Source organism: Eulemur rufifrons, chromosome 8, assembly GCF_041146395.1.
Source record: "Eulemur rufifrons isolate Redbay chromosome 8, OSU_ERuf_1, whole genome shotgun sequence".
Classification (NCBI taxonomy): Eukaryota; Metazoa; Chordata; class Mammalia; order Primates; family Lemuridae; genus Eulemur; species Eulemur rufifrons.
In genome coordinates, this window is record NC_090990.1 from 100,460,132 (window position 1) to 100,473,105 (window position 12,974).

The following is a 12,974-nucleotide window of genomic DNA, read 5'->3' on the forward strand; positions in this document are numbered from 1 at the left end:
GTTCGTTAGTGGAGGGAGGTCACGTGAGGAAGGGGCGGTACTTGGCTTTAGGGACTGGGTTCGAAGTGTCACGTGGGGGCTCTTCCGTCTTTGCTTTCGACCAAGGCGCAGGCGCAGCCGTCTGCTGCTACGGGGATCCTTGAGGCCCTTCCGGTCGCTGCGACCAATCCGTGCACAGAGAAGCGGGGCGGACCGAGAGAGCGGAGGGAGCTCTGAGAGCCACCGCCGCCGCCACTGCCGCGGCAGGGGCGTGGAGGGCAGTGGGCGGCCGAGGCCGCAGTTGCAAACATGGCTCAGAACAGAGACGGCGGAAACCCGTTCGCCGAGCCTGGCGAGCTTGACAACCCCTTTCAGGTGACTTGCGCCCGCCTCATTTTGGCAGTCAGGTTGATTCTTCCCGGTTCTGTAGGGTCGGGCTAACTTGTATTCCCATTGGAGGCGTTTGGTCCTGGGGAAGGGCCGCCACGTGGGGGTGACAGTGACTCCATGCCAGTGAGTACCCCGGGGGGCAATGCGGGGTGATGGATTTGAAGCAAATGTTGGGACAACAGCGTGGCCCCGAAGGTGCAATACTTGGTGCTGTGGGCAGTTTAGGAGAGTTCCCTGGGAATTCCCCCAGAAGGCACCAAGTGTCAGCTGAGCCCCAGGTCTCTGCCCTCAGGACCCAGCTGTGATCCAACACCGACCCAGCCCGCAGTATGCCACGCTCGATGTCTACAACCCTTTTGAGACCCGGGAGGTGAGTTACAGGAGAGCAAAGGAGGAGGTTTGCCAGTGAGCCCAGTCTGTCTGGGTACAGGGGACCTTTCTGCATGCAGAGGAAGGGAGAGGCATTGTGATCTTAGGCTCCCTGAGAGACGCCAGTCTGCCATGGGATGCCTAAATCCTTCTAGGGACAACTAGGGCCAAGATTCATGTAAAAGTCCGTCCTGGGAGGACCTAGAGTCTGGCAGGGCCTGAACCAAAGTTGTGTCTGGGAACACTTTTGGAGTTGATGTTAGGTGTGCAGTTTGAAGGCAGGGAATGAGAAGGACTACACCTGTTTGTCCCACTGGAATAGAAAATGGTGAGTTTTAAGAAGTTAAGGGGGTAGAGATGGTGGATGAGTGTTTTGAATCCTTGCTGAGGAATTGGATGTGAGGGATGATGAGGGCTGCTGCAAGTCATCAAAAGTTCTCTGACATAAATTCAACACAAGAACTAGTTTCCTAACAATAGGAGGAAAGGCTGCTGACTTAAGGTAATCAGTTCTGGGTCTGAAAGCATTTAAGCAGACTCTATAGAGTCCCTGTGTTATGAGGGACTAGATGCTCCCTAAGGTCTTTTTCTCCAACAGGTGTCACCAGCCTATGAGCCTGCTGCTCCTGCCCCATTGCCTGCACCTTCAGCTCCCTCTTTGCAGCCCTCGAGAAAGCTCAGTCCCACAGAACCCAAGAACTATGGCTCCTACAGCACTCAGGTAAAGCAGGTTTGTGGGTGGGAGCTGGGGAGAGGGGCCAGTGTTAGGGCCCAGGGCTCACATTCCCTCTGCTCATCCTGAGCAGGCCTCTGCTGCAGCAGCCACAGCTGAGCTGTTAAAGAAACAGGAGGAGCTCAACCGGAAGGCAGAGGAGTTGGACCGCAGAGAGCGGGAGCTGCAGCATGCTGCCCTGGGGGGTACTGCTAGTAAGTGGATCTTTGGTAGGGTGGGAGAGAGCATCTGATGGTTTGGAAGGAGCAAAAAAAGGGTCTTAAGAGCATCGGCTTTGGAGTCGGACTGCTGGCTTTGAATTTTGGAGATACTGCTTACTGACCGTGAACTCTTAGGCAAGTTATTTAATCTTGAGTGCTTCAATTTCCTTATTTGTAAAGTGAAAATAATGTTTGAATCTGTTTGACAGGATTGTTGTGAGGGTTAAACAAGGTCATATATGTAAAGTGTTTGGTGCAGTGCTTACCTATCATAAATATTAGCAAACACTTGTTGTTACTTTTACTTTTTCCGCTTTCTCTTCTCTCTTTGGACCCCAAATTGGAGGTAAAAGAGAGGACCCAGGGATGAAGAGAAGGAAGAGTGATTGCTTTGTTAGTCTCTGCCTCACTTCTGGGGTCCTCCTACTCTCTTTGTGCCTTACAGCTCGACAGAACAATTGGCCCCCTCTACCTTCTTTTTGCCCAGTTCAGCCCTGCTTTTTCCAGGACATCTCCATGGAGATCCCCCAAGAATTTCAGAAGACTGTATCCACCATGTACTACCTCTGGATGTGTGAGTAGTGAGAAGCCTTTTGGAGGAAGTTACTGGTAGATCCCTTAACTGCCCCCGGGGGCCACTCATCTAGAACCAAACACCTCTCTCCTCAACATTTTGATTTTAAGCAGTTTCTCCAGGAATCTTCCTGGGTTGCTGTTTTTAAGCTATTTAGAACCTGTTCACCAGCCTGCTAGCAAATGTATGTTCTTGCCCCCTCCCCACTTTCCTTCATCCCCATGCAGAAATGTATTCTGAATCATTTAAATGTCTTTGCAAGTGATCACACGTGATTGAGATTTGCTTGCTCTGTCTCTCCTGTTGAGTTGAGGATTCCATGAAAGCAGGAGCTATCTTCCTTTCCTTACTCTGCCACATTTGGTGAGGGTTGTGGGGTGAGTACAGATGGGAAGGATTCTTCATTGCAGTCCAGAAGGACCTGTCATCCTGTTCCTCTGCCCCTTAGGCAGCACTCTGGCTCTTCTCCTGAACTTCCTCGCCTGCCTGGCCAGCTTCTGTGTGGAGACCAGCAACGGCTCGGGCTTTGGGCTTTCTCTCCTCTGGGTACTCCTTTTCACTCCCTGCTCATTTGTCTGCTGGTACCGCCCCATGTATAAGGCCTTCCGGTAAGTGTGGGGGGGGGATGGTAATGGGGACCTGGGACGGGCCCCACGTCTGCTCCTTCAGTCCTGATTTTTCTTCCACTCTCCCCATTTTTTTCTCTTTGCAGGAGCGACAGTTCATTCAATTTCTTCGTTTTCTTCTTCATTTTCTTCGTCCAGGATGTGCTCTTTGTTCTCCAGGCCATTGGTATCCCAGGTTGGGGATTCAGGTCTGTGAAGTTGCCATCTACCCTCTCCCTTTCTTCCCAGTCCTCTAGACCAAGCTGGCACTCGGTACTGAGGTAGAAGTAGTTCAGAAAAAGGAAATACAGTTTTAATCCTTGGGAGGTGCTAGTTCAATGAGCTGTAGGACATACTTTCAAGATAGAGCCCAGACAGAACTGTCGACAGGCATAGACTGAGAGGAAGAAGGTTACGTGTGGTTGATCTGAGAGGCTTCCTGGAGAAGGCATACAAACTGTAGTTAAAGAGAGGAGGAAGAGTCCTGAGAGGACTGCCTGGAATTGCTTAGAGAGCTAGGAGCTAATGGTTCAGAAACTGAAATTAAGCGATGAAGAGAGGAGCTGTAGTTGAGATTGTGGTGTGTGGAATACTGCCAGGCTGACAGAGGAGCGACCGCTGATGGGAAGTGGGGGAAAAGGGCCTGTTGGCAACTTGACCACTGGAGAAGCTGGGAGGGCAGAGACCCAGCTGTGAGCAGCCCCTCTTCACTAGCACATCCTTCTCCTCCTTATAGTGGCTGGATCTCCGCTCTGGTGGTGCTGAAGACCAACACGGCTGTAGCTGTGCTCATGCTGCTGGTTGCCCTCTTCTTCACTGGCATCGCTGTGCTGGGAATTGTGATGCTAAAGCGGGTGAGGGGCTGTGTTGAAGATGGGGCCAAGAGGGTGAGATCACAGGTCTCTAGGGGCCTGAGTGGAACATTCAGGAGGAACTGAGGCGGGCCAGGCTGATGGGCGAGTTCTCAGCTAATGGACCTCTGGGGTGTATGTTTCTGTGTGTGTGAGTATGTGTGTTGGGAGGGAGGGTCGGAGCCAAGAAGGAAGAGCTAGAGCAGCAGACTGGTGAATGGTGATGATGGTGTTTGGCTGGGGCGAGGCAACAGCGGCTGGAATGTACTATAATGTCTTTGTCCTCTACTCGCAGATCCATTCCTTGTACCGCCGCACAGGTGCCAGCTTTCAGAAGGCCCAGCAAGAATTTGCTGCTGGTGTCTTCTCCAACCCTGCAGTGCGAACTGCAGCTGCCAATGCAGCCGCTGGGGCTGCCGAAAATGCCTTCCGGGCCCCGTGACCCTTGACTGGGATACCCTGGCCCTGCCACTTGAGGGAGCTGACTTAGCTCCCATCCCTGAGGTCTCTGGGACTTGGAGAGACATCACTATTTGATGGCTTCTTTATAGTGTCCCCAATCCCACGGCCCTGACTGCTGAACCTGACTTAGAGGCTTGGGGAGTCCACTGTGACCCACTCACTGCTCACTCTCCCCCCCCCACCCCCGACATCGGGCCACATTGCTGCCGCCTCTTACACACACCGACCTAGCTTCCCTCTGCTGTGCCAAGGCTGTTGCTTCGGTTATTTAAATAAAAAGAAAGTGGAACTGGAACTCACATCCCTGTTTCCTGTATTTTCATTGGTAATTAGGCCTCGTGAAAGAGAAAGTATGGAGTGGAAGCAGAGTGTGAACTGTGGGGGGCGGGGCGGCACAGTCCAGGTGGCTGGTGCGAGAAGAGGAAGGGAAGTCCACGGCTGGGCGTGGAAACGCGGAGCCGCCAGGGAGCCCTACACTCCATAAATGACGGGGGAAGAGCCGCTGGCTCTGCTGGGAACGCCAGGGACTCGTGGGCCTGGGGCCAGAAAGGCTGGGTGGGGCTCAACTGGGCACTGAAAGGATCAGCAGCAGCTCAGCCAGGACTCGAGGAGAGGCAGGGGGTGGAGAAGCTCTCAAAGGGCCGAGCTAGCTGCCTCGCCCTGCCGCCGCCACCCCACACCCCACAATCTCAGTCCCGAACTACAACTCCCGGGGTGCACCGCGCCGGCCCTGGCAGCCACGCCCCTTCTCCCGCACCATCCCATCCCCATCCCCCGCCTTCAGTCTCCGACCTGCTGCAGCCCGAGCTAGGGGAGCGGAGCGTGGTGGGGAGGGGAGCCCGGCAGGCGACCCGGGGGACGGCGGCGCCGCGGCCTCTCCCCACCAGGCGGCCCGGGATCCCACTGGATAGCCTGAGGGCACACCGACCGCGCCTCTAGAGTCACCCCGCGCCAACCCCTCCCCTCTTCTCTAGACTTCTTTCCATCCTTCTTGTCCTTACCCTCCCCACCCTTCCCTGGGCTCCGGACCGCCGCCCTTTCTTCGCTCCTGGACCAGCCCTTCTCGGCGCCCCGCTTCCCTAGAGAGATGCGATGAGCCGGTGCTCCTGCGTCCTCATCGTCGCCCCGGGCACGGTGCCCGTCCAGTGCCCGTGCTGGGGAGGAAGCACCCCGCGGTCCCTCCGTGAGGCCCCTCGCTTGGGCCCCGCCTCAGCTGGCGTCCCTGGGCCATGCCCCAGGGGACCCAGCCACGGGGTGGGCTCTAGAGCGAGGGGGGTGGAGAGGAGAAAGGACGGGGCCTTTGGCGCCTCTGAGATGCTCCCAAGCACCACGGGGTGCCGAGCGAGGCGCAGGCAACCGGGTGGCAGGCATGATGCCCTCGCCTAGTGACTCCAGCCGCTCTCTGACCAGCCGGCCCAGCACCCGGGGCCTTACTCACCTCCGCCTCCACCGACCCTGGCTGCAGGCTCTGCTCACGCTGGGGCTGGCCCAGGTGCTCCTGGGCATCCTGGTGGTCACCTTCAGCATGGTGGCCTCTTCCGTCACCACCACCGAGAGCATCAAGAGGTCCTGCCCGTCTTGGGCTGGGTTCTCGGTGAGTTGGGTGCACAGTTGTTGGGTGCGGGAGGCTCCTCGGGCCCCACCCCTCCACACCAGCTGCAAGTCCACATCCTGCCCTCTCCTTCCTCTCCTGGTCCTCTCCCTCCTTACAGGGCTGGGTGCATCCTGTGGTGAGGGGCTCACTCAGGTGCCCCCCCTGCCAGGCTGAGCCTGTGCCCACTCTGTCCCCAGCTGGCGTTCTCCGGGGTGGTTGGCATTGTGTCCTGGAAGCGGCCATTCACTGTAGTGGTAGGTGCCAGAGTCCAGTGCCCACTGAGAGGCAGGTGCCCAGCACCTGAGGGGATGTCCATATTTCCCTCAAGAAGAGAACTGGCTCCCCAGTTGATGCCAGCCGGGCACGAAGTGTCTGTGAAGGCGGGTGGTTCCATCCATGGTAGAGGGGTCCTCACGAGGATCCCAATCCTGAGTCCGAACCCTGTTTCCCCCAGATCTCCTTCTTCTCCTTGCTTTCGGTGCTCTGTGTCATGCTTAGCATGGCTGGCTCTGTTCTCTCCTGTAAGAATGCCCAGCTGGCTCGAGACTTTCAAGAATGCTCTTCGGTGAGATTTGAGAAGGGACAGCTGGAAAGAACAGGTTGGGAGAGGTGTACAGGACACTTGGGTTTGTCCTGACTCAGGCTGCCTCACTCTCCCTAATCCCATCAGGACGGAAAGGTCTGTGTGTGCTGTCCCTCTGTTCCTCTACTCCGACCCTGTCCAGAGTCAGGGCAGGAATTGAAAGTTGCCGCTAACTCCACCTGTGATGAAGCCCGAGGGGCTCTCAAGGTGAGCATGCACCCCCGCAGACATCCTTCTGGTTCTCACCCATGCCTCCCTTTCTGGGGTACCCACAGGCCCAGAATGTGTGGGACTTGCCCCTTCCCTCACTCCCCCTCTCCTTTCTCTTCCCTTCCCAGAACCTGCTCTTCAGCGTCTGTGGGCTCACCATTTGTGCCGCCATAATCTGTACCTTCTCTGCTATTGTTTGCTGCATCCAGATCTTCTCTCTGGACCTCGTGCATACGGTGACAGGGGAGCTGGGGCCAGAGCCAGGCAGGCATGGTGGCATGCAGGGATGTGTGTGCTGGGTCTGGGCCTGAGGGAGCGGTGGTTACAGATCTGGCTTTTGAGCACCAGGGGCTGCGAGTCATCTACTGGGTATGCATGTCTACTGCAGGGATGTTTAGGGGCCAAAGGGAGGGTGAGAAGGGGAGATGACAGGGGGAGTTAAGTTTGTGATGCCAGTCTGGGACCAAAAGGAGGTTTAGAGAACAGGACAGGGTGTGGGGTAGAGTCTTAGATCCAGGTGAGGATAAACAGTGGACATTCTTAGAGAACAGGTTGTGATTCTGGATGGGGGCGGGGCCACAAAGAGGACAAATTTCTAGGTGGGCAAGGTCAGAGCTAGAGGTCCAGAGTGGGGGCGGGGCTAAGGATGAGCTGGTTCTGGGCGAGGGATGGGCCAGAACTGGGGCTTCCTGGAGAAAAAAATAATATAGATGAGAAAGGAGTTTAGGGGCCAAGAACCTGCTTGCTCCCCAGCAGCTGGCTCCTGAGCGCTCAGTCTCAGGCCCCCTGGGGCCTCTGGGCTGTACATCCTCACCCCCAGCCCCTCTCCTACACACCATGCTGGACCTGGAGGAATTTGTGCCACCTGTGCCCCCACCGCCCTACTATCCCCCAGAGTACACCTGCAGCTCAGAAACAGATGCACAGAGGTGAGGCCTGGTGGGGTCCTGCTGGGAGAACTGAGGAAGGGGACGGGGGCTGGCCGGGATTGGTGGGGTAGGATCTTTGTGGAGTAGCAGCTGTTTTCTCCTACTTTGACCCTCTCCCTCATCTTGCCAGCATCACGTACAATGGCTCCATGGACAGCCCAATGCCCTTGTACCCTACTGATTGCCCCCCTTCTTATGAGGCCGTCATGGGACTACGAGGAGACAGCCAGGTGAGGGCATGTATTGGTGAGGGCTGGGGAGCAAGACTGAACAAGCTGTAGTTGCTGGATAAAGATAATAGTAGTTGTCATGATCTTTGTAGTACTGGCATGTCCACTGTCGTCTTTGATCTCACCTAGAGCCTGGTGAGGTGGGTGGGATAGGAACTATTATTTCTCTCTTACAGATGTGGATACTGAGTCCCACATAAGTGACTTGTACAAAGTGACAAAGTTGGTCTGGAATCTAGGTCTCCAGAGCTCTGTCCACACAGAGGGGTGGCCATGTCAGTGAGTAGGACTGGACCCTTGATCCTTGTGTTTTCTGCAGGCCACTCTCTTTGATCCTCAGCTTCATGATGGCTCTTGCATCTGTGAGCGAGTGGCCTCCATTGTAGATGGTGAGCAGAGAGTGGGGAGGGGTGTACAAGGGCAGAGCTTTGGCTGTCAGGGATATTGGGCCGGGCGGGGGCAAAAGAAGAGGGTAAGGCTGAGTCGGTGGCTTTGGGGCAAACAAGGGCTGTGGCTTCTTGGAATCCTGGACTTCCTCTGAGATGAAGCTGCAAGCAGAGCCGGCCGGAGAGGCTGGGCTTAGGGAAAAGAGAACTGCCTGGGCAGTGCCGGGCCAGGCTGGTGCTACCTAGCGCCCCCTGCTGCCCACAGTGTCCATGGACAGCGGGTCTCTGGTGCTGTCAGCCATCGGCGACCTCCCTGGGGGCTCTAGCCCATCCGAGGACTCGTGCCTGCTGGAGTTGCAGGGCTCCGTGCGCTCCGTCGACTACGTGCTCTTCCGCTCTATCCAGCGCAGCCGCGCCGGCTACTGCCTCAGCCTGGACTGTGGCCTGCGGGGCCCCTTTGAGGACAGCCCCCTGCCACGGCGGCCCCCACGGGCTGCCCGCTCCTATTCCTGCTCTGCCCCAGAGGCCCCACCCTCACTCGGTGCCCCCACAGCTGCCCGCAGCTGCCACCGGCTGGAGGGCTGGCCGCCCTGGGTGGGACCCTGCTTCCCTGAGCTGAGGCGGCGGGCCCCCCGGGGAGGCAGCCGCCCAGCTGTGGCCCCCCCCACCCGAGCCCCCACTCGACGCTTCAGCGATAGCTCAGGTTCCCTCACCCCCCCGGGGCACCGGCCTCCTCATCCGGCTTCCCCACCACCACTGCTGCTGCCACGGTCCCACAGTGACCCAGGCATCACCACCTCCAGCGACACTGGTAAGCCCCCCTCCCCCGCCACCCCGGTTCAGAAGAGGGCAGGCACTGGGAATTAGAGGGTCAGTGATGCGCACCAGGATTTGGGACACTGTTGAGGTCCCTGAGGAGGAAGAAAGGATGAGTTCACTCCTGGGATAGACACTTCTTTAGTCCTCACCTCCTAGGGACAGACCACCCATAGCTTAGTGGCTGAAAGAGGAAGACATGTTTTTTGAAAGCAGTTCCACTGCTCCCAGCTTGGGCCAGTAACCTATCCTTTTCAAGCCTTAGTTTCTCACCTGTAAAACAGGTATAGTGGTAGTACTTCCACCGTAAGTGCCATAGTGTTGCTGAAAAGTGAGATAATGCACGTAAAATGCTTAGCATTGTGCCGAAAGTGCTCGTGATTACCGCTGTGCGCCAGGGGCTGGGGAGCATGCAGCAGTGAACGGGTACCCCCATGGTCCCTGGACCACCTAGTCATTGGCAGATGTGGGCAGAGACGATGGTCCCTTGATTAGGGACAGGGTGTGGGAGCTGTGGAACTTCTCTGGGCTTGAGTTCTCACAGGACAGTGGATGGGTGGGCGTGTCCACAGCATCCCCACTAAGTCCCTGTCCTTTCTCTCTTCTCTGCAGCTGACTTCAGGGACCTTTATACCAAAGTGCTTGAGGAAGAAGCTGCTTCCGTTTCCTCTGCAGATACAGGTCCGGCATGTGGTTGGTACCCCGGGCATAAGGGGTAGGGGAGCACAGCCTGGCCCTCTCTGTACCCCCATCCTGTTCTCTTATCTGTTTTCTTCTCTTTGCAGGGCTCTGCTCTGAAGCCTGCCTCTTCCGCCTAGCCCGCTGCCCTTCCCCCAAGTTGCTACGTGCCCGGTCAGCGGAGAAACGGCGTCCTGTGCCCACCTTCCAGAAAGTTCCCCTCCCCTCAGGGCCTACACCTGCCCACTCCCTGGGGGACCTGAAAGGCAGCTGGCCAGGCCGGGGCCTGGTCACTCGTTTCCTCCAGATGTCCAGGAAGGCCCCGGAGCCCAGTGGGACTAGAGTCCATGGACATAAGCAGGTAGGAATTGAGGAAGCCAGGAAGATCATTGGAAAAGCCTGGGGTTTCAGGTTGAACCATACTGATGCCCCCTCTTCGGTCCCCCTCCAGGTACCCCGGAGCCCGTGGGGCCGGCCAGGCAGAGAAAGCCTCCACCTTCGCAGCTGTGGAGACCTGAGCTCCGGCTCCTCCTTGCGGCGTCTCCTATCTGGCCGCCGGCTGGAGCGTGGTACACGCCCTCACAGCCTCAGCCTCAATGGGGGCAGCCGGGAGACTGGGCTCTGACCTGGGCTTCTTGTCACACTGAACACATCCAGATAAATATGGGGCCACAGACACCAGGTGGTTGGGACAGCACCCTCGAGCACCCCCTTGCACTGGCTGTCACAAAAAGATACCTGCTGTACACCCTCCAAAAGTGTCCATTTCCCTCTTACCTCTCTGGGCTCTTGCTGCTTGCCTCTGCCCCTTCGGACTGGGAGAGCTTCTGTCCTGAGCTGCATGGGTATTCTGGCTGTGGGGGAAGATGCCCCTGCTTACAGCATTTCAGGAGGAAAATGAATAAACTCCTCTCCCCCCCAGCATGAGAGTGGCTCTTCCTGATTTTCAGGGGCACTATGGTGAGGGCAAAGGCATGTCCCAGGTTGGTTAAGTACAGGGCATGTGCGCCTGAGGGATGGGGGTGCTGAGGCAGGCATGAAGAGTCAGAAAAATCCAGGTGGCTCTCAGCTCTGTGTGGCCATCTCTAGCTGCATGACCTTGGCCAAGTTATTTAACCCCAACTGCCTGATCAATAAAACATTGTGAAGGTGAATGTTTGTAAATCTCTTAACAAACCATGTAAGCCTTCAATAAATTTCAGTTTTCCCTTCTCTTCTGGATCATTCTTTGTCACCAATGAAATTTGTTCTAGTATTTCTTATATTTAAGAAAACTCTATGAAGACACTATTTATTTCCAGCAACCAATTGTATCTCTGCTCCTTTTTGTAGCAAAAGGTTTTCTCTCTTATTTCCACTCTTGAACGTCCATTCTCTCCTTGCCTACCATTAGACTCCTTCTCCTACCTCTCCCCAGCCACTGCTCTTGACAAAGTTTTCAGTGACCAAAGTGGTATCAGATCCAGTGACCATTTTTCTGTCACCATCTCACTTCACCTCTAGCAATTAACCCATATAATCAATACCTTTCTTGAATTTTTCCCTTTCTAGTCTTTGAAGACATCACAATCTCCTACTTTTCCTCCTACTTTACCCTCAGGATATCCTTTACCAGCTTTTACACCCCTGCTGGACTGGTTAACACTGGAGGGCCCTGGGGCTCTCTCCTAAACCCTTTTCTCTTTTCTACCCCTACTTTTTTTTTTTTTTGAGACAGAATCTCACTCTGTTGCCCAGGCTAGAGTGCCATGGTGTCAGCCTAGTTTACAGCAACATCAAACTCCTGGGCTCAAGCAATCCTACTGCCTCAGCCTCCTGAGTAGCTGGGACTACAGGCACGCATGACCATGCCCGGCTAATTTTTGTTTTACATATATATATATATATATATATTTTTTTTTTTTTTTAGTTGTCCAGTTAATTTCTATTTTTTTAATAGAGACAGGGTCTCGCTCTTGCTCAGGCTGGTCTCGAACTCCTGAGCTCAAATAATCTGCCCACCTCGGCCTCCCAGAGTGCTAGGATTACAGGCGTGAGCCACCATGCCCGGCCCTCCTACTCTTTCTATAGGTGGCCCTACCATGGTCCATGGCTTTAAGTACCATCTATGTGTTAATGTATAACTCCAGCCTTCACCTGTCTGAGTTCCAACCTCCAACTCAACATCTCTGCTTGATGTCTAGTGGGCATCTCAGATTCAACATGGCCATGACTGAACTCTTGATCCCACCCTCAGCACCTGTTCTTTTTTCCACTGTTCCCATCTCAATAAATGGTACCACCATACCCATTTGTACATTCCAAAAGCTGAGGAATCATCCTGACTTCTTTTCCCTCATCCAACACACCCAATCCTATCCTGAATTCTTCCATGTCTCAACACCTCCCCAGCTACTTAGGTCAAGCCATTACCTCTTTTCTCAATCTCAGAATTGATCTATTTCTGCTCTTCTCAACAATCCATTCTCGCTCAGCAAAGTAATAATAAATCATGCTGTATCAAGACTCTGCCTAGGCCTGATGCAGTGGTGGCTCATGCCTGTAATCCTAGCACTCTGGGAGGCCAAGGTGGGAGTGTCCCTTCCTTGAACCCAAGAGTTTGAGGTTGCAGTGAGCTCTGATCACACCATTGCACTCTACTCAGGATGACAGAGCAAAACTGTCTCAAAAATAAAATAAAATACTCTAAATTTAATATCTTTCCATTACATTTAGAATAATCTCCATATGGGCCAGGCGCGGTGGCTCACACCTGGAATCCTAGCACTCTGGGAGGCCGAGGCGGGTGGATCGCTGGAGGTCAGGAGTTCGAGACCAGCCTGAGCAAGAGTGAGACCCCCCATCTCTACTAAAAATAGAAAGATATTATCTGGCCAACTAAAAAATATATATATATAGAAAAAAAAATTAGCTGGGCATGGTGGCGCATGCCTGTAATCCCAGCTACTCAGGAGGCTGAGGCAGTAGGATCGCTTAAGCCCAGGAGTTTGAGGTTGCTGTGAGCTAGGCTGATGCCACGGCACTCACTCTAGCCCGGGCAACAAAGAGAGACTCAAAAAGAATAATCTCCATATGATCAGATACTATGGTCAAGTACAACCTGGCCAACCTCTGCTCCAACCAAACAGACTTGCAGCACAAGGACCTTTGCTCTTGCTCTTTCTCAAGCACCATTCTGTCGCTATGGCTATCTTCACATAATTTAGGTCTTAGCTCCACGCTGATCTCAGTGAGCACCTCACCCCCATCCCAATCGTTCTATCATATCTCCATGTTTTGAGCACTTAACACTATCTAAAATAATCTTCTTTTTTGTTATGTTTGTGTCGTCCCATGGAATGTAAGCTCTCAAGAGTAGGGACTGCGTCTAATACACAGTAGGTCC

General features: G+C 54.7%; 2 protein-coding genes across 6 annotated transcripts; both read left to right on the plus strand.

Annotated features, from left to right (window-relative positions):
- Positions 1 to 81: 81 nt before the first annotated feature.
- Positions 82 to 4,462, plus strand: SCAMP3 (secretory carrier membrane protein 3). 2 transcript variants are annotated; one of them, XM_069480483.1, is made up of 9 exons: positions 82 to 354; positions 662 to 739; positions 1,337 to 1,459; positions 1,545 to 1,665; positions 2,117 to 2,245; positions 2,694 to 2,853; positions 2,958 to 3,059; positions 3,587 to 3,704; positions 3,997 to 4,462. In XM_069480483.1, exons 1-9 carry the CDS (start codon positions 289 to 291, stop codon positions 4,141 to 4,143), a joined length of 1,044 nt encoding a protein of 347 aa, XP_069336584.1. In that variant the 5' UTR covers positions 82 to 288; the 3' UTR covers positions 4,144 to 4,462. The 2 variants fall into 2 exon arrangements, with proteins under 2 accessions (XP_069336584.1, XP_069336585.1); XM_069480484.1 differs by lacking the exon at positions 662 to 739.
- A 464-nt stretch (positions 4,463 to 4,926) lies between these two features.
- On the plus strand, positions 4,927 to 10,813 carry ENTREP3 (endosomal transmembrane epsin interactor 3). 4 transcript variants are annotated; one of them, XM_069478609.1, is made up of 12 exons: positions 4,927 to 5,757; positions 5,955 to 6,011; positions 6,212 to 6,322; positions 6,428 to 6,547; positions 6,679 to 6,786; positions 7,307 to 7,479; positions 7,610 to 7,709; positions 8,029 to 8,098; positions 8,361 to 8,906; positions 9,524 to 9,592; positions 9,697 to 9,950; positions 10,041 to 10,813. In XM_069478609.1, the coding sequence occupies exons 1-12, from the start codon at positions 5,533 to 5,535 to the stop codon at positions 10,212 to 10,214; spliced, it is 2,007 nt and encodes a 668-aa protein (XP_069334710.1). In that variant the 5' UTR covers positions 4,927 to 5,532; the 3' UTR covers positions 10,215 to 10,813. The 4 variants fall into 4 exon arrangements, with proteins under 4 accessions (XP_069334710.1, XP_069334712.1, XP_069334713.1 ...); XM_069478608.1 differs by having other exon boundaries at positions 5,366 to 5,757; positions 7,304 to 7,479; positions 10,041 to 10,566; XM_069478611.1 differs by lacking the exon at positions 5,955 to 6,011 and having other exon boundaries at positions 7,304 to 7,479.
- Positions 10,814 to 12,974: the final 2,161 nt, after the last annotated feature.